The sequence below is a fragment of the Copidosoma floridanum genome, unplaced genomic scaffold, assembly GCF_036245765.1.
Source record: "Copidosoma floridanum isolate Cflo_tuat_1 unplaced genomic scaffold, Cflo_Japanese_pri ptg000021l, whole genome shotgun sequence".
NCBI classification, from domain to species: domain Eukaryota; kingdom Metazoa; phylum Arthropoda; class Insecta; order Hymenoptera; family Encyrtidae; genus Copidosoma; species Copidosoma floridanum.
In genome coordinates this window covers 14,993,156-15,017,618 of record NW_028321898.1, presented here as the reverse complement: position 1 = coordinate 15,017,618, position 24,463 = coordinate 14,993,156, and the positions used below count along the sequence as shown (strand labels likewise).

The window sequence follows — 24,463 nt, the reverse complement described above, 5'->3', positions numbered from 1 at the left end:
GCTGAAAAGTAAGTGTGTACACCACCAACAAGGTAACACTTCCACTAACCGGTACCTACTTGGACTTTCGGTGCTCGACCGCTTTAAGCGTGGAGACGACGCATCCCCAAGTAGTCGAGGTACTAGGGTTAGCGACCACGTTCTTAGGCGAAGTTCCTGGGTTGATGACTTAAGCAGTGCTCAAGACACCCAAGGGCCCTGAGAACGACCTAACCTTACGTGACTTGGTCGGATAGGTAGTTACCTAACACTAACTTTCCGCGGTTGTAATAAAATTTCGCATTAGTCTAACCTAACGTGTTCAAGCAGAGATACTAAGGAGGGAAAATTCAAATTGTCATTTTTGTAAAATTTTCTATTAAAAAGGCGGATAAATTTTAAGTGAATTGTCGAGTGTATTATATATTGTTTTTATTATTAACGTAGAAAATTGCGATCACTCAAATAAAATTAATACATGTAAAAATTTAATATATAATTTCCTTAGAATCATATGATTGAATAAATATAAAATAATTAAAAATAAATTGATTGTACTTATTTAAGCAAACCTTCCCCTCCACATAAGATTGCGAGTTCCTTTTTATAGTTTAAGATAAAAACTAGAAAAATAGCTGTTAAGATTTGAAATCGTTTAATAAACGGAGAATATTATCTGAACCCCAAAAAGGGACAGGAATAAAATAAAAAAGATATTAAATTAGAAAAATATTGAATAAGTTGAAAAAGATATTAAATTATTAAATTGATTAAATTAAGGAAACATTCAGGAGAACTCAATAAAGTAATAATCAATAAACAATTGCTGTATATGGTGCAGGAATTCATTGATTATTCAACAGATAAATTTTGAAACTTGATAATAAATATTTTTAAGTATTGTATATAATCGGCAATTTGAGCAATTTCGCTCTTTTACACAGGGCCACGAACCCGCCCTCCGACATATAAACACAATCATTGTTTGTATGTTGGTTCCTAATCTTAGAGTTTCCTCGGTACAGGTAATATTCTTAGCCGATTGTTACCATCACAAATTAACCGGGGTTATACTCGAAGAAAGGGAAGTCGTACTGCTTTACATAAAAGATTTAAATAATGTAAGAGGTACTATTTTTAAAAGAGCAATAAAAATATTTTACAATGTTAAAAAAATATCAACTATTTATTTTTCGTTGAAAAATTTAGCGAATTATTTTAATACTCGTGTTGCATCATTCAGCATATTAAAAAATCGTAAAGAATAGCACTAAAAATCATCTTACTTTAATTACTCCTAAATGTTGTTGAAAAAAGAGCTCCAATCACTGGTCACTTTGTATAATTTAATTTGAGTTTTGAAGGAATTTAAAAAATTTTTTCTGTTTTTTTATGACACAAAGATTAGGAAAAATTTACGAATAATATACAATGCAATTTTTCAGTAACACTACGCTGAGAGGAGGATTTATTTACTGTGACTCAGCGAAAAGCTGAGATGTTAATATTATTACATCAGTTTAAAACTGTGAAAGCAATATTCTTTTTTTTGTATACAGAGAATGGATTACGATAGGTTTTCAAATGCACATAAGTAGTTACGAAATTTTTTCTCTGTCTTCACTGAAAAAACGACTTTCTTGCGTGATTTCAGGAAAAAATGCAACATTAGCTTTCAAGTAAGAATCGCTTTTATTGATATTAAAAAAAGTATTTTAGCATTCTTCGTGAGAAAATTAACTTTCAAGCAAATAGCGAGAGTGTTAACCACGCACAGAATGATAATATACTTTTCCTATGAGCAGTACAGGCAGTTTTTTACCTGGGAGGAATGTTGCATATTGATCTCTGAAAACAGGGAACAAAATCATGCTTTCAGCAGAGGTATGAGAACAAATCTTATTTTACTCTGGTAAAAACTATTATATACGTCCGTCCTATTCATATACATATATAATTGTTTCATAAATTTGCACTGCTGTACATAAAACAATATTTTATATTTCTTCGTTTGATCCTTCAATACTTTTACTACTCTAATATCATTAAAGCAATGTATTATGCAATGCCAATACGACAAGATTACGTGCAGTCCTCTATTTTATATAAAAAAAATAATGTAATTGAAATTCACAATTTATAAGTAAAAATAATTTTTATTATCACAAAATATTGTAATGAAATATTGATATTTTAACTGTTACAATACGTATGGTTTCGGGATACATGTTATACGTGAGTTATTAGTTGCCGTATGAGGTCATATCTAAAAAATCCTTATTTAGGTGTAGTATCTTGCTTGAATTCCTCGTGAAGTTTTATTGAATAATTTTAAATTAAACGGTATGAAACTTTAAATCAAGATTTTTTTTAAGCTCTGTTATTCGTTCTCTGAAAAAGTTATGTATGAGGTATTTTCATCGAACATTTTTGTCTTAAAAATTCATCGATAAATTTTAAATAGAAAATTGAAAAAAGGTTATGTCAAAAAAATTAAAGGCCTATATAATGGCATTTCAAGCTTCAAATTCTGATCTCATATTATCACTAGTCTCTTTTGAAAAAGCCAACCGATTTTAGTACAACAGCAGATTCTAAACAAATACTATGTTTTTGTTTCAATCAAATGTTACTCGTAGGTGCTGGATATTTTTTATTGTATCTACAGTACTGATACTTCAAAATTGTTTTGGAAGGCTTTCATCGAGCTACAGGAAAATCAGCACACAACAAAATATTTGCAATTAAAAAAAATGTAGTTTCTATTAAAAAAAAAAAATAATAAATAAGGGAAAAGAAAACAGATGCAAGTCCTTTCATTGCTCTTGAAGGTACAGTAGATTGCGTGGAAACACAGTAGTAGTGTCATTATTTTCGCTACTGTCCTTCACTAATTTTATTGTTTCAAGATGTACATATAAATGAGCAATAATGTAAATATTTAGAAATAAAAATTACAGTGATTATGGTTTTCACTAATTTCTGAAAAAATTAGTCGTATTTGAAAGTATATACGTCTCAAAATCAACAAAAAACAAAAAGGGACTAGATACATTTTACTACGTGGTTGTAATAAAACTTAAGTGCTGTGAAAAAGGTTTAAGTGTATTTAATTAAAACGTTTCAATATTTCAAAATTATTAACACTTCAAAACTTTCGACTACACAACTTTACAGTTTAAATTGTCTTGAGAATATTTATCGTAAAAAAAACAAAAAATAAAAAAAAAAAACAACAAACCAGGGGGGATAAATGGGTCATGGGACCCACGGTAAGAACGAAGTTCTTTAAACATGACATGAGTATAAAAACACAATTTCTCAGGTAACAAGGGGGTCGTCAGACCCGCAGAAAGAACGAAGCTCTATAAACGTTAGTACTGCATTCATGTAGTTCACTAAACAAAAACTTGAAAAACGAATAAAAAAATAAAATAAAAAAAATAGTTCAGTACTCACGATGGTTGAACTTCGTGAGAACGTCGTGCATAAATACAGTACTCACGAAGTTTAACCATCGTGAGTACTGAACTATTTTTTTTATTTTTCTTTTTTATTCGTTTTTCAAGTTTTTCAACTTCGTTCTTACCGTGGGTCCCATGACCCATTTATCCCCCCTAGTTTGTTGTTTTTTTTTTTTTATTTTTTGTTTTTTTTTACAATAAATATTCCCTTTATTTTTACAATAAGTATTTCCTTTATTTCTTTTTTTTTTATTTTTCTATTTATATTCATTGTTTTGTATTTCCTTTATGTCATTTCTTTTTTCATATTTCATTTCATTATTTTTTAATAAAACATTTTATTTGTTTAAATTTCATTTGATTTCATTATTATTTTTTTTCATATTTCATTTTTTTATAATTCGTTTCTTTTTTTTTCATATTTAATTTCATTACTTTTTTTATTTATAACAGTAATTATTAGCATTACTGTAATGCCAAAAAAACCTCAGGTTTAATGAAAATCGGTCGGTATTTTATGCATTAAATGCATAAAATACAAATATTTAATGCGTCATAACGTGCCTTGTTATATTTAATCTACATAACCATATTTATGCTAATTAAATTTTTTTTTTTTTTTTTTAGATGTATTATTTAGAAAACAAATACATAATTTATCATGAATTAAATGTAGTATCAGTGAATGCATATAAAAATGGAATATTATAGTTACGAACCCCACAATAAGTACAAGAAGCTGAGTTTCTATAGCTGACAGTGCTCGTAGCAGAGTGGGTAAGGTACAGGACTCATATGCAGGAGGTCGAGGGTTCAAATCTCGTTAACGGAAAATGTTTTGTTTTTTTTTTTTTTTTTTTTTTTTTTATAGAATTGTAAAAGAAAAAAAATTCAAAGTGAAAGAAAAAATAACTGTGGGAAAATAAAATTAAAATTTGTTAAAAAATTAATTGCTTGGGAGCGTGAGGGGGAATAGTGGGTAAAGGTGTGCAGAAGTGTAACACAGCACGCTTGGCAGATATACGTATATAGTAGGAAGAGGGGAAGTGTATATAGGTGAGGGGGACGGGGTAAGGGGGGAAACTTGAAAGGAAGAGATTTCTGATTCAAAAAAAAGAAGTCTGTCGGTTTTGAAATTCCAGCCCCCCGAGTAAAGCGACATAAAGAACTTCGTTCTAAAAATTGTTCACCTAGAAGTTTTATCTGAAAAAAGTTGTACAAATATTAAAATAGTTAGTGCCAAAATCTACTTTCTTACAATAGCGTTGACAATTTGGGTATTCGTTATTCGCAGTATGCATAATATAGTATAAATTGGAACTTCGATTTCAACCACATTGTACACACAGCGAATCGACACTCACACTTTTATAATTGTAAACAAAGTTGTCAAACGAGTTATACTACAATAAACTTCTCAAAGTAAACGAACGTATTAAAAGTTGTATAAAAAGTTTTTATACATAAATCATTATACTATTATTATTTTAATCACACAACATAGCTTGTACAGTCGTACATGCCTTCATAAGGCTGACGACGCGATGACCTGTCATTGCTTCGTCAGCTTACAAGCATAAATACATATCCACGGCGCGCACACTTGTGCGCCGCCGCCATCTTAGGTCGTTACGCTGGCGTGCCTGCGTGCATGGCTGAGCCAGTCTGTTGAGACACCTAAATGCGTGCGGAGCTCCGTTGCCTCAAATACAAATCATACTCAATTTGCCCTGACACGGCAATACCTAAATCATATTCAATTCGCCCTGACACGGCAATAACACACTCAATTCGCCCTGACACGGCAATCATATCTCTCTGGGCCTTTACCGGCGTTTTTCGCGAGTGCACTCGTCGACATAGTATTAGTGTAGTCAATTTATTGTGTATCCGATAGCGTCTTGAACCCGAACAGCTGTAATTCGCGGCTCTCGTGCGTGCGTGCGTGTTTTAATTCGTAGTCAAGTCAAGTGTATGTAAATTTAGTTGTGTTCTTCAATAAAAGGGGTTTTTTTTACTGCAAGGTTTTTTCCCCTCAAAAAAACGCAGTGTCTTTATTTGTTTTCCTTTTCCTTATTTTTCAACTAGGCGAGCGAGTCACCTGCGACTCTCTCACCACGAGACATTTTGGTGCCGAAACCCGGGAGTGATCCTTGCACGCACGTGCGCGCGCAAGCCACGATTTCTTATAGCTCTCTCTTTCGTGGACGAAATCGCGCGCGTACACGCAGTCGCCGTGCACAACGAGAGTCGCCCGCGTGTGCGCAGCATATCCTGCTGGCCACGCGAGGATCATCATCACCGTCAACATCATCGACGCCGCCGTTCCCGCGCTCGGACACACCACCGCCCAGCTGCCGCTCGTCGCACGCAGTCAGATAAGTGAATTTGCTACTTCTTTTCCCTTTGTCTCCTGCACATGCGTTTCAGCAGAGGACACTTACGTTAATTGTTTCTGTCCTTCTCTCTCTTTCTCTCTCTCTCTCTCGGTCTCCCTGGCGCGAATTGCGTAGAGTTGCGTGTTGATTGTTGGTGTTCTCGGCACGGCGCACTGTGTGCCGAACCTGGCCGGCCGGTGCCTCGTGTTTGAGCCCTCCTCCTGTCTGTACCTTTTTCCATGTAATGTGGTAAGCCGCAGGCAGTCATGGTGTGTACGCCGATCAACGCGTGACATCCTCAAATTGTTTTAATTTTATCTTAGCATTTTGGTAATCACATTTAGTTTTTGTACACCCTTAGTGTTAAATAAATTTCAGCATCATGTCCCGAAAGTCTGCGGCACGCATTGACTACCTCGTGCAGAAGCTGCAAACGTTTTCTTTCAAAGTGCAAAATTTAAATGACCTTTTAAATAGCTCTTCTGTCGACTCCGTCAATGCGGGCCTGCGGCTCGCAGACCTACAAAAAATACACCAGCATTGCGTCCGATATTGCGATGAATTGACACTCAATCAACCTAATCATCCTTGTTTTGATAAGTTTTTCTCGGCTGAAATGACGTATTACACGGTAGCTTCCAAAATCAAACAAATGAATCAACCTGATCTTAACAGTAGCATCACCAATACCACCATCATTGAGAGACATGAAGCCCCTAAGCTTCCAACGATCAGTGTCCCGCCTTTCAGTGGCAGCCATGAAGATTGGATGTCTTTCAAAAACTCTTTTACTGATTTAATTCATTCATGCACTGACATTAGTGATATGGTAAAACTTGCTCATCTGAAAGGTTCACTGAGGGGAGAGGCACTGAGCAAGGTAGCAGTTTTTCACATTTCTGCAGAAAATTACACACAGGCATGGAAGGTTTTAAATGAGTTTTATGATCAGAAAAGGCTTTTATTAGAAAGACATATCGATGCCGTAATGAGTCTCCCCCCTGTTGGTAAGGCAACAGCAGCAGATTTATCCAAATTAATAGATGATGCTAAACAACACTTGAGCATTTTACAGCAGCTAGGCGTTAACATCCATCATGAATTTATAGTGAGAAGTTTAGTTAAATGTCTCCCCATAACAACTCGTAGGAGATGGCAGGAAACCCTAGCTTTAGACAAGTTCCCGACGTTAGATAAATTTTATAAATTTGTAGAAACCAACATTTTTAACCTCAAAGCAATAGAGAAGGAGTTTTCAACACCATCAGCTAGCAATAGGAAGCGACCCTCTGACAATTCTCAACTCTCCCAGAAGGCCAAGCGAACTCCTATCGATTTTAATGCTCGCTCCTTAGTGACAAATGTTTCACCAAATTGTCTTAAATGTAATGAAGTTCATCGGCTTTATGTCTGCCCAGCATTTAATAAGCTTGCCCTTCAGGAGCGGTGGGATTTTGTAAAGAGTAACAAAATCTGCCGTAACTGTTTGCGCTCTCATCCACTACCTTGCAAAAACGAAAGTAGATGTAGAAAGTGTAACAGGGATCATCACACCATTCTACATGCAGACAAGAAATCAAATACAACATCTCAACAACAGACCAAAGGAACACCAAACACTCCTACTCCTGCGACCCAAAAAACTGAAAGGGAACAATCAATTACATCAAAAACATGACTAGACCAGTACTGATTAGCATCATCAGCACATTCACTACACACACAGCTTATGCCGACAGCCATCTTACAGGTACAAAATCTCAAGGGTGATTTCATCTCGGCCCAAGCGTTGTTAGATTCTTGTTCTACTGTCAACTTGATCACTTCTAATTTAGCAGAGTCATTAAAGCTACCTGTTAAAGACTGTTCAGTCTCAATAGGAGCTGTTGATGACTTATGCACTATTCCCAAAAAATGCATTAAGCTTAAATTTCAATCCAATCACACCAAGTTTGGAAAAGAGTTAGAATTCCTTATAGTCCCAAAAATCACTAACCTCGTGCCAGATGAAATTTTCCCTCGTGAGTTATATCACATTACAAAAAATATACAACTAGCAGATCCTAAATTTCACATACCTCAAGCAGTTGACATATTATTGTCCTCAGGCACTACCCTAGCAGTATTAGCTGTAGGACAATTAAATATCACTCATAATACGACTAACATAATATTACAGAAAACTAGTTTAGGTTGGATAGTGGCACGAGGCTCAGACAACATATCAACCTCAAGAAAGGCGTCTTGTAATGTAGTAAAGTTAGATACCATGATAGAAAGATTCTGGCTAGTCGAAGAGATAGACACCGAACCCTCAAAATCTCGCGATGAGATAGCTTGTGAAAAACATTTTGTCAATAACACTCGAAGAGACCCTACAGGTCGATACATCGTGCGGCTACCTTTTCGTTGCAATAAATTTGAGTTAGGAGAATCTCGTTCTCAAGCATTAAATCGTTTTTATTCACTTGAAAGAAAATTTAAGGTAAATCCCAATTTTAAAGTAGAGTATGAAAAGGTGATGCAAGAATATATCGACCTTAATCATATGTCACTAGCTAACGACACTGTAGGAGGTTATTATCTTCCTCATCATGCCATAATAAAACCATCTAGCAAGACCACCAAGCTTGGAGTAGTTTTTGATGCTTCGGCAAAGACTTCCACAGGAATTTCACTTAATGAAGTTTTACTAGTAGGTCCCACCATCCAGGACAAAATATTTGAACAAGTAATTAAATTCCGAGCCCACAAATACGTCATTACAGCCGACATAGCCCGAATGTATAGGCAGATTATCGTACATCCCGATGATCGAAAATATCAGCGTGTACTATGGTACCATAACCACCAAATCAGAACCTATGAACTTAATACCGTAACATTTGGCGTTTCATCAGCCCCATTTTTAGCCATACGCACGATTCAGCAGCTCGCCAACGACGAAGCATCAAATTCACCACGAGCTAGTAAAATACTCCTCAGAGATTTGTATGTGGATGATCTCATTACTGGAGCTGACACTCTCGGTGAGATTATTCAGATACGTGATGAAGTGATTGAGCTGTTAAGTCGAGGCGGATTTACGATACGACAATGGGCCTCTAATCACGAAGCTGCTCTTAACAACATTGATAAGAAATTCTTTGATTTAGACTGTTTGATAAAGGAAAATCCTGTTCAAAAAACGCTGGGAATCATTTAAAATTCTCAACATGACAAACTTCAATACAAGGTTCAAGTAATTGATCCTAAAGACACTTGCACTAAACGTAAACTCATATCTGAAATTTCTAAAATTTTTGACCCGCTTGGATTGGTAGGCCCAGTGTCGTTATATGCCAGAGTTTTAATTCAAGATTGCTGGAAATCTAAGATCACATGGGATGAGTCCCTACCCCAGAAAATTCATACCAGATGGGCCACTGTTGCAGAACAACTACATCTGCTAGAAAAACTTTCGATTGATCGTCACATCTTGATTCACAATTTTGCACGAGTCGAGATACACGGGTTTTGCGATGCAAGCATACGTGGGTATGGAGCATGTATTTATTTCAGGTCCATAGATGTAAAGGGCAAAGTGTTGGTAAGACTTGCATGTGCAAAATCACGCGTCGCTCCTCTCAAAAATATGACTATTCCTCGATTGGAATTATCTGCCGCATCCTTACTCAAAAAACTATACGTTACTATGCGATCTCAATTCGAGCTTCATGTCGATCGGGTAGTGCTGTGGTCCGACTCTACCATCGCACTGCATTGGATTAGCAAGGCTCCCCCCTTATTAAGAACTTTTGAATCAAACAGGGTTGCGGATATTCAAACTATCGGAGCTGAGGTCCAGTGGAAACATGTGCGAACAGATGACAATCCAGCAGACGCGTTATTTAGGGGTCAACTCCCTGCAGATTTTCTCTTAAATAACACTTGGGTTTCAGGTCCGAGTTGGTTGTCCCAAGCAGAGAACACCTGGCCACCCAGTGTGGAGATATCAAGTCGAGAAGACTCTGGGTTCAAACAACGATTCTGCCTTCTAACCACAAACTCAGTGTCTGAGATCTATTCTCGTTTTTCATCATACCAGACTCTTACTAAAACTATAGCTTTAATTTTGAGATGGCGCACAAAACTTAACAAAGGATTACCAATCACCGTTGAAGAAGCACGAGAAGCAGAGCTGAAATTACTGCGTAGTATACAACACGAAAATTTCCCTGTTGAGGTAAAACGTCTGTCGACCGCTCACGACACAGAGTCTGGGCAAATTTCTGTTCCTTATCGAAAAACTACCAGATTCGACAATTTACATCCATTCATAGATAACGATGGACTCTTGCGCGTGGGTGGTCGATTGAAAAATGCACAACTTGCTTACAATCAAAAACATCCAGTTTTGCTGCCAAGCAAACATCACGTAACCGATTTAATTATTCGACAATACCATCAATCTAATTTACACGGAGGAATACAATCCACTCTTCACTCAATCAGAGAACGCTTTTGGATAATTAATGGTAGAGATCAAGTTAGAAAAATTATCAGACACTGTGTGGATTGTATTCGTACCAAACCTAAACCCTTACAGGCCCAAATGGCTGATTTACCCGCAGCTCGCGTAATTGAAGCCCCAGCATTTAGTCACGTTGGTGTGGACTTCTTTGGACCTCTTTATATTAAGGAAAAACAGTTTAGAAGTAGAAGAACCCTTAAGGTGTGTGGATGTGTTTTTGTATGCATGATGTCCAAAGCGGTTTACATTGAACTAGCACATGATCTCTCTACGGAAGGTTTTTTAGCCGCCTTTCGTAGGTTTATTAGTCGTAGGAGAATACCCGAGCACGTATATTCAGATAATGGGACAAATTTTGTAGGAGCCAATAATGAATTGAGAGAAATTTATGACTTATTTAAAACACCCGAATATGAAAACCAAATCAAAAATTACGCACTTTCTAATCGCATAACTTGGCATTTCAACCCGCCTTTATCACCTCACTTTGGCGGTCTTTGGGAAGCTGCGGTAAAGAGTTTCAAACACCATTTAAAACGCATTCTGAAAAATCAGACTCTCACATACGAACAATTGCAAACTTTACTCATTGAGATTGAGGCTATTCTAAATTCAAGACCAATATGCACTCTTTCCGCGGATCCCAATGACCCTCTAGCATTAACACCTGCTCACATACTTATAGGAAGATCTTTCAAAATATTACCCGAGAAAAATCTTGTTTCAGTTCCTGATAATCGTCTATCCACCTGGAACTTCATAACTAAGGCTCGACAGGACTTTTGGAATCGTTGGCATACTGACTATCTCAATGAGTTCAATATCCGTCAAAAATGGCATAAATCTACTGGCGAAATCAAACCTGGTGCGGTCGTTATTCTCATCGAAAAGACAATTCCACATGGGCGGTGGCCGCTGGGTGTGGTTCTTGAGGTGTGTCCTGGGAACGACGGCATCGCGCGAGTAGCTTAAGTCAAAACCACGACGGGCGTTTATAAACGCAATATTACTAGTTTATGTTTATTACCGATTTCCTAAATTTTACTTGCATATTACGTATTAGATAAAGTTTGCGAAGCGAATTAGTTCCATCAATAATTTTAACTTAGTCGTTGTTTCAATTACAGTTCATTTTTCAATTTAATCACTGGTTCTAGTCACTCCAAAGGAAACTCGACCGATTGTCAAGATTAGTCATAGACTTACTAAGATTGATTGTAATTTGTAGATTTAGTACAACTTAACTTGTAAATGCGTTCTAGTTGATTGAACTAGTCAATATTCTTATAATTCATCCCCATTCATTTATTTTATTTATGTTTTGCTCAAAGCTTAATGTTGATCACAATAATTCTAAATCAAAGACTTTAAATAGATAAGATTGGAGCGCTTTAAAATTAGCCTGTTTAGTTATTCATTAGTCTTATGTTTTAAATCAAAGAATTCAAATAAATCAAAGATACTTCGAGCGAGAGACTGAGTTTATTTATGTCAAATTGTTAACTCACATTCATTACCATTCAATGTAAAGCCAATGCAAATTCAAATATGTTAATAGTAACATTCTGCTCATATTAAGTTATATTTAACGTAATTTCGCAGCTCTCGCCCGGAGTATGTACAGTTGTACATGCCTTCATAAGGCTGACGACGCGATGACCCGTCATTGCTTCGTCAGCTTACAAGCATATATACATATCCACGGCGCGCACGCTTGTGCGCCGCCACCATCTTAGGTCGTTACGCTGGTGTGCCTGCGTGCATGGCTGAGCCAGTCTGTTGAGACACCTCAATGCGTGCGGAGCTCCGTTGCCTCAAATACAAATCATACTCAATTCGCCCTGACACGGCAATACCTAAATCATATTCAATTCGCCCTGACACGGCAATAACACACTCAATTTGCCCTGACACGGCAATCATATCTCTCTGGGCCTTTACCGGCGTTTCTCGCGAGTGCACTCGTCGACATAGTATTAGTGTAGTCAATTTATTGTGTATCCGATAGCGTCTTAAGCCCGAACAACTGTAATTCGCGGCTCTCGTGCGTGCGTGCGTGTTTTAATTCGTAGTCAAGTCAAGTGTATGTAAATTTAGTTGTGTTCTTCAATAAAAGGGGTTTTTTTTACCGCAAGGTTTTTTCCCCTCAAAAAAACGCAGTGTCTTTATTTGTTTTCCTTTTCCTTATTTTTCAACTAGGCGAGCGAGTCACCTGCGACTCTCTCGCCACGAGACATAGCTAGTAGTAAAACTACTTTAAAGTATATTTGATCTCCCTTCATGTCATTACTGCTACCGCAGTAAATTTACTCCGATGAAGTTGATCTCTCTCTTCCCACATTGCATACTTACTACGTCCTTAGCACTTTTATAATCATAGTAGTAAAAGAAGTTCTCTAAGTATATAGCAACTTTTTCAGTTAGTAGATTTTACAATGTGTAAAGTAAATTTACTACTAAAGTAGTACTTTTACTTCTGCTGTTTTATAAATATATTTTACGCTGGGTATGCGTCGGATTACTTCCTAAGCCGAGCGTAGTAATTTTGCTACGGTATTCTTTACTGTGAATTTATTCGAAAAATCTGCGGCTAATCAACGATCATAGAAGTAAGTTAAGTTTAGAAAAACTATAAATTTCATAAACATGGTTAATGCGAATCTGAGCTTCATAACTTACATTACTTGTAAAATCAACTATTTCTGGTTTTTCTAAATTTATTAAATAATTAAATAAGACATAACTTGGTTGTTGATTAAATTAATTTTCTTCATTCAAAAATATTCCAATTTCTAAATTATATGAACTATTTTAAGATCCCATGATTCTAATTGATTGGCACATAATTCTTACCTTAATGAATAAATTGAATATCGAGGAAAAATAAAATAGACACTGTATGACAAAGACCTTTACAAGGACATGAGATAAAAAGACGAATAAGATACGCTACTACCGTATGCCATGAGACATAAACTCTAACAATAAGTCAACGCCCGTTCAGCGTACACCACTCCATTTATATCACTCGGTGAAACCTAACAGCACAACGCCGAGTCAACGATTTCAAAGAAAAGTATAATGTAAGTAAAAGCAAATAAAGCCTTTGGGCTCATGGCTGGCTCCTGACGAACAAAAATTAAATTTAAGTATTTTTTTGTAGAACGAATCTACGAGCTCCGCCCTTCACTTATAGAAGTTCAGACGTAACAACGTCCTCATAAAATTAACCCTTTGATGAAAATAAAAAGTAATGTATGTTTGATTTGTGCATTATTATTTCTTAGAGAATTCCTAAAATATAATTATATTTATATCTGCAATTATTCATTATAACGACTCATTTTTAGACAGTTGTAAAATTAAGATCGAAGAAAGGTAAATTTTGTTTTGTTTTGTGGTAAATCATACTTTATATGTGACATTCGTAGTATTATACTATTTTGTACTCGTACATTCACAGAGTCAAACTTAAAAAATATTGAAAATGACTGATACTTCTTGCTCATATTAAGTATATTAAAATAATGCACTAACGTTTTTATATACTCATGATATAGCAGTAATACATTTGATGTTATATTAGGTTTGCGTTTAGTACCACCCTTAAGTTAACATTACTTAGTTTGATTTTGTTAATGCACAAGTACAAGACAGTAAAATACTACGAATGTAACAAAAACCAAACCAAACTTGACCTCTCTTATATTTTAATTTCACAACTTTATCAAGACGAGTTGTTAGAATGAATAATTACATATCTATGAAGGATTTATGGATTTCTAAAAATTACTCAGTAAACAAATCATGCTTACATGACTTTTAACTTTTGTTCATAGATAAGTTTTATGGGTTGTTGTGATTTTAATATAAATTAACCCCATAAATACAATCTTTTAATAAAAATAAAATGTCAGATAAGTTTGATGTGTTCAATAAATATTTTTTGAGGAACTTTTGGAGCTGTTATACAGTAGCAATAAATTTTATCCACGAATCGTTAGCTTTGCAAATATCTGAATTTAAAATCTAAGAACAGTTAAGTTCTGCTTTGTTTTTTGACACAGCCTACATTCTGCATGACACCCGTAGTATTCTATATACTGTCTTGTACGTTTATAAAATCGAACTAAGTAATATTAACTTTTTACCGTTACTAAACGGAAACCTAATATCGAGCACATACGTAAATACTATTAAGTTTGACTCCTTTCATATACACAAGACAGTATAAAACATTGAGTGTTGTACATAAAAAAAGTTGTGCCAACCAAACAAAACTCAACTGTTTTTACATTTTAATTTTAGAACTGCGCAAGGCTAGTCATTTATAAAATTTTTTTTTTAAAATATACGTAGTTTATTGCTACTGTTAAAGGTTTTCTAAATTCTATGAAAAGAATTAATCTAACACATTAAACTTACCTGACCTTTTGTTTTTGTTCAAAGGTCGATTTTATATAAACATCATAACTTTTTGGGAAAGAGCCATGTCTCAATATTTATTCATAATAAGTGAAACAAGTCAAATACTGTATTCATCAAAAAGTACTGGATGCAGACAAAGTATGTTCGAGCCAGCTCCCTTTATATGTATACTAAAAGCTACTTTGCGATGTTTACAATACTCTCATGTAGGTTAAGTTCATTTTAACAAATATTTAAAAACTGCATCAAACTGTGGGTTCTTGCTCAAAAAATACAATAATCTTAAGATTTCTAATCTGTAATGCAACTCTTGTGAACTATAGTTCACAATAAAGTATACTTTATTCAAGAATTTGAAACGCTTTCCTTAAACTAATTACACAATTCGAATCACTCTCTTTCTAACACAGGTTTCAAAATATTCTTTCTTATACCTTGACGAAAGTACGTGTTTGTTTCTTGTTTGTAATCGTTAGCTTTAGTTTGAGCAATAGAGTTTTTTTTTGAGAATGAAAATATTTTTGAATTAAATTTTTTAAGCCGTCATAAACAGTTTCTAAATATCTTGTTCATTTATTTTAAGAAATACAACAGTGTTTGACTGTATCAGAAAGGGTAAGTAATTTTTTAAAAGTGCACTGAAAAAAATTCTCTACGATTTTGGCTGAACACACCACCGCCGTTTCAGCGGTTCGGCCAGTGGTAGTTCGCTGCAATACTAAAACAGCAGTGTGCCAGGCCGTTTTGGCTTGGCTCGTCTGCTATAGTTACACTGCCGCCTCATACAGTCTGCTACACAGCCGAAAGTAAATTAAAACCTAACCTTAAACCCAAATACGCAATATAAATATTATATAGCTTTAGTTTATCTGTATATGTATAAATATGTCATAAGAATTAATATCGTTTTGATGCATATACAACTCGCCTGTGGTGTATATAAATCAAAATTAAGCCATAAACACTTTTACTTTTTGTATGTTTCTAATATATTGTGTTGTTTTGTGTACATACTATAAAACTGAACTTAAAATAGTTATTTAATACATATTTATTTTGTACAGTTCACTGAATGACAAATGAAACTTCCTGGAACATGCACTTCCTGAATGGCTTGTTTACACTGCACTTTCGGCTGTGTAGCAGACTGTATGTGGCGGCAGTGTAACTATTATAGCAGACGAGCCAAGCCAAAACGGCCTGGCACACTGCTGTTTTAGTACCTACTTATTACAGCAACTACCACTGGCCGAACCGCTAAAACGGCGGTGGTGTGTTCAGCTAAAATCGTAGAGAATTTTTTTCAGGACTTGCTGGAATAATTATAGTTTGTGAATCATCTGTTTATAAGTTATGTAATAAAATATTTGCTTTGTTTGAGAGTGCTTGTAATTGTATATCTACTCTTCTGATGGATATCAGCTGATATAAAATATCTGATGATTGAACTGATACTATATACCAATATGATTATGTACGCAATACTGAGGTAGTTGGTAGGGATACCAACATAAATATAACTTATATTTGTTTTAAAATGTGACAATTTGTGAAATTTAATATAGCTGACCTTTTTAGCTCAAGTTTAGTGTTTAATTTTCCTAGGCATTGAATATCTCTCAAATGTTTTTACAGTATATCAATGTAATGGTGTTAATAATGTTGAAAACGTAGGTCGTCATTTAACTCAAATGACATTTGAATTTGAATTGCGCCTGCTCGTGCAAAATATGGCGGCTTTACTGACTTTCTTATAGCAGAAAAAATAAGTTGACTCATGCCTTTTTTGCAATTATTTCAATTTCTAGTCAGTTTACCCGTATTTCTCACGACGGAATTTGAAAGATGAAGTTAAAATCTACAATACGGGTATACTTGTAATATCTAACACTTTCGATTGAGGTTACAAATCGTTATTTTCAGTATGTCTGCCATAACCGCCTTCAAGCGTTAATTTCTCCAGATTTTTTTCGATAAAAAGTGTTAATAAGGGCACCGTCAGATTTGGCGTAATCTAAACTATTTAATAACATACATCTCATTCGATGACACTAAGGCAAGGGAGCCTCTTTAAGGAAAATATCAAGAAGCACAAATGCTACGGATTAGAATTAGTATTAAGACCTTAATTTCTGCCGCTTCATGTTATGATCATGAAACTCTATTACAAACAAGCAACTTTTTCAGCATCATGAGGAGTAAAGATTTGTTTTCGCCAAACCAATGGCAAGAAAGAATCTATCATTTCAGAATTATAGTAAAGTTTTCATACTTTATTTAATTTAATTTAAATTTTACGCATGATGGAAAAAAGTACTACAGTAGATAAACTTAAATATTAATAGGGTACATTGAAACACACGCAGTACTTAAAAACAAGAATGGTATAAATATAATTTAGGAAGTTTACTGCCAGTAAATGAGCCATAGTTTTTAATCAGCCATCAGTAAAAAAAATGTCCTTCTACAATAAAACTAAAAGAAGATACAATGTTGAAATAACGGTCTTTATTATTCTGTCAATGTAAAAATATGATTTTCAATAACGTTAAAAATTTAGTCGGTATACAATTTTTGTTCAATTAATTAAGAAAATTCTGACAATTATAACTACTACACTGTTATGAAATCAGTTAAAATCATTATACAAGGCTAAGAAGTATTTAGTCAGAGAACCACATTTGTTTTTGTGAGAAAATTTCTTAATAAATATTTAATAATCTGACCTTATACTCAAATGAATTAAAAATACCTTATCTTTTATCCACTTCTTATTTCAAATAATTCAATTGATTATGTTTACATTGAAAACACGCAATGACAAAAATCTGTAAAGCATCTTCTATACAACTATAATCTTACAACAAAGGCACAAGGTTGTAACATGCACTTTTAAAGCCCATTCAATTGTGTTAGTATCACTTTTAGAACCTACTCGAAGGTGTCTGTCTTTTAAGTAAAGTTTCGCTTCGGCCTGGCGTAAATGACACGTTTACTGTCAGAAGATCGAAGTAGTGTTGGTATACCACCCACTGCCTTCGCTGCCCCAGCTGGCAGAATTTCTTTGCCCTTGCTGCAAAGAAACTTTGATGATTCTGTGGGTAATGTTCCAAACGATCCCAGAGACTTTGGAGACATCGTATGCTCCTGCATAAATGTTTCCATGATGTTCAAATTTTCTGCCTCCGAATAAGAACGTCGATGCATGGCGGAAGTAAATGGAGTCATATTGTTGAATGCATCCCTTTAGAAAAAAATATAGATTTTTAAAATATTACGAAGCATTTTTAAAATATGTGACTTAAACATTAGGGGAGGGTGGGGCGGCCGTGGCACTCTAACTTAAATCAAATGTAGAAGTAACATTAAAGATGAAATCAATATTTAAAAAAAAGAAACAAAAAGAAAAGTTGAAGTAATTGTAATCCACAGTCAAAAAATTTTATTTTTTACATTATTGTCAACAAATAAACTAAAAATAATATACTTCGAAAATGCTCCACCTGCCCTACCGTTGGGTGGGGAGTGGCACCCCGTGGGGCAGGCGTAGCACGGTCGCAACATCTCATTTTTATATTGAAATTTTTATGGCATTTTTCTTTCTGTTTTGATTAAGTAAACATCGAAGGGTTGTAATAAATTTGTTAGTTGTTGTATATTACTATTTATTTTTATTAAAAAATTTTTTTTTCATTACAGAAAATATTTAATAAAACTTAAAGTATTACTTAAGCATACCGACTTATGTTTAATTAATTGCTAAATCACAGTATAATACTTCTTGTAGCCTTATTTAAAATTATTGCACTCAAGAATTCTTGATTAAAGGATCTCTTAGATAACTCTCATCTGTCGATAATTTACCTACAACTACTTAAGTATTGCACTTCTATTTTGTAGAGTGTTTACATCAGGTTTATAGGTAGGTATACCTATACGTAACAGAATAGGTTAGGCGCAGTCAGCTGATAAAGTGCAGCAAATATATACCGTAGCTGCTGACCGTGCTCCGCCTGCCCCATTTTAATGAGGTTTTGTATTGTTTATAACATTGTTCAGATAAATTGAAAAAAAAAAAAAAATAGCACTTTGAAGCTGAAGATTTAAGCTATCAAATGCACCCATTTTCGTTAAAAAAATCTAATATTTTCGAGTTGTTTCAAGCCAATGAAAAATGAAGCCAACTTTTTCTCAGCCGTGAAATTTTTAAAATTACATAATAAATCGAAAACGTAATTTTTCGACATAGAAAGCATAGAGGATAATGGGATGAGTATTTCTTGTTACATTTATGGCAAAATTCGATTTTTTAAGTCTATGATTATTGATATTATGAGGGTGCCATGCTGAGCCACCGTGCTCTGCCTGCCCCACCCTCCCCTATAACAAAGCTATGATTTACTAAAAACGTATGATTTCTACTTCATGATTATTAGGTTGCAGTATTGTGCTTAGGTAAAAACTAAAGTCGTGTACAAAAAAACATGGAAAACTATGAGAAAATATAATACCATAATTACCCATGGTGATGCTTTTGTCCTAGTAATACTGTTTGGAAGCGCCTATTACGATGCAGTCCATTAATACTTGGTTCTCCTTTGTGAATCGATTCGAGATTAGTGAAAGAGTGGAATCGGTGCTGTTTATGTAATAACTGCGTATTGCATAAGTTATTGTTATCATTATGACTATCATGCCAAGAGTCATGACTTTGACTGCGTTGTTGATGATTTTGTAGCTGCAGCTCATTGCGTTGCTGTTGGTGACGTTGTTGGTACTGAAGTGATTTTAATGAGTCTTCGTAGTCACTGCAATCATAAAAATGTAAAATTTATTGAATTCATAGATGCTCCTGCATCCTGATCAATGGGTACCAAACTATACTATTAACATGAGTGTATATATATTATTATGTCGATCTTCAATCGAAATAAAAACAAGTGTTTTGCCATTTTCTTCAGAAGATCGATGTTATAATATACACACTCATATTATCTGGAGGGCGAAAAAAGATACAAAAAAATACACTATTTACACATTGATCATAGCTTACGATTGAATTTGTGACATAGAGTTTACCTTTCTTTCTATTTTTAATTTTCACAATCATTAAAGAATGTATTCAAAATTAAAATGTGGTATTACTAAGACTAAATAAAAGAAAAATACCTTATTACTTAATAACTAATGGAAAGAACAATTGCTTATTTTTACACTAATCAATCTATTGATCATGAAAAAATATAATTGTAAAATATTTGAATGTTCAAGAATTTTTGAAATATGCGTATGTATTATGTTATGTATTATGTTTCGATATCAGATGAGAGCAAAACAATTTATTCACGAGTATTGATAGAACACTTACTTGCTACTTTCACCACTCGAAGGGCTGGAAGAGCTACTGCATTGACAGGGATACAAAATGCCAGTAACGATGCCCGAGTCCTGGCCACTTGAGTGCAGAGATGTGGCCGATGTCTCCAAACCCATGGTTGATCGACGTGGCGTTCGTTTACCACTGACGCAGCCTGCACTAACGCTGCCAGGATTTATGTTACCGTAACTAAAAAGTAGTGATAATTGAAAAATCATTCGCAAATTCGACGATTTTTCGGCACAATCGTCTAACGTACATTCATTGTTTATACAAAGCTTATGTGGACTAACAAATTATATTTTAAGTGTTGGAGTAAACGATTGTATCGAGAGACTATATACGCATAAGTTTGTATGCATGAGCGCGTGTGAGTCAAGGGTCACCCAAAAGTTTGGTCAGTTTTGCTTTGATCATTGTCACGCATGTACGTAACACTCTACTCCTCTTGTATTGTAGTCTATCACGCCCGTTACGTTACTGTCTTTCAATAAAATTCTCCTTTTTCTAATGAAATCGGTGTTGGCTTTATTTTGCCTCCTTTCAAAATCTTCAGGTTATGGATCCCAGCACCCCTTACTGCGCATTATCTCTTACGTGTTAGTTCTATCGTGCTTTTAATTGCTTTTTCACAAACTATGATATAGTGAATAAGATACCAGCTTGGGCCCAGGAGATGACTGAGGAGATAGAAACGACCTTAACAGAATAGGTGTTCCTGGTGGCTAAGTGCGAGGACGACTAAAATAATTGAAAAGGGGAGAAATCTCTTTCTACAGCTATGATTTACAAAAGGCTGCCCAAAATTAAATTTAACAAAAGTGAAGAATCGTTTTTAAATTTTATTTAACGTTTTGAAGAACTTATCAGAAATTATGAAGTGATGCATGTGACTAGTCTATTATCAGAAGAACCAAAACGAAACCTTTTCTCTAGCGCAATATTAAAAACGGTACCAAGCGTACGAGTGGTTGATTTTACCTTGAAAATGCAAAGTAAAGATGGCAAAGGAATATCTTACGAAAATTTGATGCCATGTATGATAAAGGAAGAACCTGAAGGTTTCGTAGAGAATTTAGGAGGTTGTAATTCAAGGGCAGTACTTATGACTTTAGGATCCCAGCCACTTGTTCCGTTTTTTTAACTGCAATGACTAGGACCACGTGGCTGAAAACTGTACAAAGACTGGCACAAATCTTCGAAAATGCTATTCCTGTGATATTTTCATCAAAGATATACTGACTTACAAGAAAAACAGACCAAGATGCGGTATCTGATACAGAGTATATACAAAATAAGTTTGATACATAGGATTTTAAAAGGCAGAACAGTGGAAGTCGAGGGAACTGAGGTGATCATGGTCGTGGCTGAAGCCAAAAGGCAGAAATCACTTGGCTAATACGAAGAGACTAAAGAAAGATTAGATACGTTGGGGTCAAATAAAGGTGGATCTCTGACATTTGAGAACTTTGTTCTTAAAATCTAGGGGCTGAAAAAAAAAAAAAATAAAAAATGGAAAAACAAACTTAATAAAACCAAATTTATTGCTAAATCGTAGAGACAACTGATCATTTTACAAAGTCAGTGAAATTTCTCAAAAATCTGAATGGAACTGAAATTCTAACATGTCTACAGATTTGAGAACAGAGGAAGTGGGAAGTCTGCTACTTCGAAATAATAACAATGAGATTGAGATCAACAGTGTGCTAGATGCTCGCAATTTACGTAGAAACTTGCTACCACCACGTAAGGTCGCCGACATTAGTTTGCCTATTTAATTAAACAGTATAGAAATTAGCATTTACTATTCCACAACTAAAAACGTATAGATATCTGGAATACAACGGAAACCATATTGGACGATCGAATTTGTTAAGTCAAATGATAAAAGAAATTTTTGTCGAAGGAAAATCGAGAATATCAAAAGAATGGAAATTCTAACGCCTAAATCTAAAGCACAGACTAGTCTTGAAAACTCAACAGCAGAAAAAAGCTAAAACTAAATGAGAAGTCAGAAAAATTGAAATTGGAAAATTTACAGAGCTCAATCGAAAATGCAGTTGACAGTTCTTGTGATAATGTATTTTGAGTACACGATAAAAAATTTTACGATGACAGACGTACTGAAGTGACACATATAAATGAAACATCAAGTCTGTATACAGAAAAATATGAAAAAATTAAAAGAAAATAATGGGTCCATGCTATAACGTCAGATTAGGACACTTCTGAATCTAATGGAACGTCAAAAAGGCTGAATGAAATCCTGTAAATGGAAGTCCGAGCTCTCATATGTGATTTAGGTCCCCAGAAAACACGTGGAACTTAGCGCTAAGCCCGACAGTTTTTGTTTGTAATCGTACTTCATGTCGGTCGAATAGTATTGATATTCCCTTGACTAAGCTTGCCCCTGTTACATACGATAGCATACAGCTATACGTGCGTGCACCTCTGCTGGCTTGGGCCTAAAAGGTAGGGGAATAGAGAAGAGAGGTGATAGAAAAGGTAAAGAGAAGGGACAGGGAGATTAGCTAGAGACGCGAGAGGGTAAGGACGAAGTTCACGAGACGATAATACACGCACAACTTCCCTTAAATATAAGTAATTCTAACAAAGCATAAGTAACAACAAGTCACGCTTCTATTTATTCTCGCACCGAGAATCCCACGTAACAGCTGGTGTCAGAAGTGGGATATAGATGAAATTTTTTACGGTCTATCGCGTGCGCGGAAATCACTTAGTCTCGCGGAACAAAAAAAAAAAATTTTTTTAAATAATTTTTTTTCGACCTAATTAACGAAATAAAAAAAAAATAGAAAAAAAAAATATATTTCTCGTCGCAAAGAAAAAAAAAAATGTCAAAAGTGCCAAACGCCAAATTCAGCGTGTCAAGTGCCACAATATAAGGGAAATTAAAAAAGTAGAGGAGAACAGGAAGCTATAATCAGAAAAATCTTCGATACCGCAAGGATACCAGACAAGGAAAAACTGCACATCAAGCCAGTGGACCAATATACCAGGACACTAGAGGTAGCTACCGTTCATCAAACCCAGGAAAATACAGACAAAGAAAAGAAGCACGGTATGCCAAGCCCGGACTACAGCCACAGACCACGGGATACACGGCACAGGGAAAGGGAACAACGAGCGGAAGCAGAAGCTGAGCAACTCCAGGAAGGATCAAAGAAGGGACTCATAAGTATGCACGGAATTATCGGCATGCTGACCATCGTCATGGCGATCTGGTAAGTGAATTTTTATTACTCGTATATACTATACTCATAACCCCCGAGGGAAATACGCACCTAAAAGGAAAAACTTAAATATCGATATTATTTCTAAATCGCAATATCCTAAGACCTTAGCGACAACCCATAATTGCATGCACAAGCATGTAACTGATACAAACGACAAATACCCCATACAACATTTTTTTAAATTAGTTAATAAATACAAGGAGTAGCCAACCGAAAACAAAAACGAAAAAAAAAAAGACTATCGACTAACACTCGATAGAGCGCGCGTATCTATCAGGTTAACACAAAGTACACAGAAACGACGGCGTTTTATGATTAGAAAAATATATATACGAACTAGAAAAGCACAAGACGAACTACAGAAAAAAAAAGAGATTAATATGAGTGACGTAGAAACAAATGATACACTGGGAAGGGGAGTACAGGAAGCCGTGAGGTGCACAGATATACACGAAACAGGACCAATTGACACAGATGACGAAGTAATACAAATTAATCTAAAAGATGATCCGGAAACATGGACAGAGTGGCCGGCCAGCAAAAAACAGAAGCAAACACGACACAAATCTACACGATATAATAAGAGAAGCAGCGACACAAGCGGTGCAACAATATAGAAATCAAATACCTACACCTACACAACCAAAACATCAATTATCACAACAGACGTACGGAGAAGTTACACGGCGTCGGACACAAATGCGAACCCCAGTAGCTCAAGGCGAGCAAGAAATCGGGAACGACGGCATCAGCCACAATTCGAACCATGACAATAATTATTATAGATAGAACACAGCGGCACAACATTATTCTACAGGAGAGGACGAGTTAGGTTGAGCAAAGAGAAATTACTTAAACGCCCAAGACCAATTTACAGTACCCCCACATTACACAGGAAATCCTAATTACGAACGCCTAATTCAGAACACACTGTTGTCACTAAGTCACCTAGAAGCAAACATACCGATATTTGACGGCAATTCCGTCAAACTACCCCTTTTCGAACAAATGGTAAAAGTGGTATCATGGACGGTAAGCCCCGTATATGAAAAATTTTTTATAGGCTC

The 24,463-nt window shown here is 35.2% G+C and overlaps 3 protein-coding genes across 3 annotated transcripts in view; 2 read left to right on the top strand and 1 right to left on the bottom strand.

The window, feature by feature from the left end:
- Positions 1–8,090: 8,090 nt before the first annotated feature.
- Positions 8,091–9,026, top strand: LOC149374136 (uncharacterized). The gene has a single exon (XM_089594741.1). The coding sequence runs from the start codon at positions 8,091–8,093 to the stop codon at positions 9,024–9,026; it is 936 nt and encodes a 311-aa protein (XP_089450867.1).
- Positions 9,027–9,455: 429 nt separating this feature from the next.
- Positions 9,456–11,306, top strand: LOC149374135 (uncharacterized). The gene has a single exon (XM_089594740.1). The coding sequence runs from the start codon at positions 9,456–9,458 to the stop codon at positions 11,304–11,306; it is 1,851 nt and encodes a 616-aa protein (XP_089450866.1).
- A 6,253-nt stretch (positions 11,307–17,559) lies between these two features.
- Positions 17,560–24,463, bottom strand: part of Cad89D (cadherin 89D) — a 278,532-nt gene continuing 271,628 nt past the window's right edge. Inside the window, exons 24-26 of the mRNA XM_089594166.1 lie at positions 20,131–20,328; positions 19,283–19,570; positions 17,560–18,006 (exon numbers count right to left, since the gene is read on the bottom strand). Of these exons, the coding sequence (XP_089450292.1) occupies positions 17,715–18,006; positions 19,283–19,570; positions 20,131–20,328 (778 nt within the window). The 3' untranslated portion in view covers positions 17,560–17,714. The remainder of the gene's footprint in view (positions 18,007–19,282; positions 19,571–20,130; positions 20,329–24,463) is intronic.

Excerpts from the sequence above, each read along its gene's own strand:
- LOC149374136 (XM_089594741.1), top strand. The coding sequence starts at position 8,091 with ATGATAGAAAGATTCTGGCTAGTCGAAGAGATAGACACCGAACCCTCA.
- LOC149374135 (XM_089594740.1), top strand. The coding sequence starts at position 9,456 with ATGACTATTCCTCGATTGGAATTATCTGCCGCATCCTTACTCAAAAAA.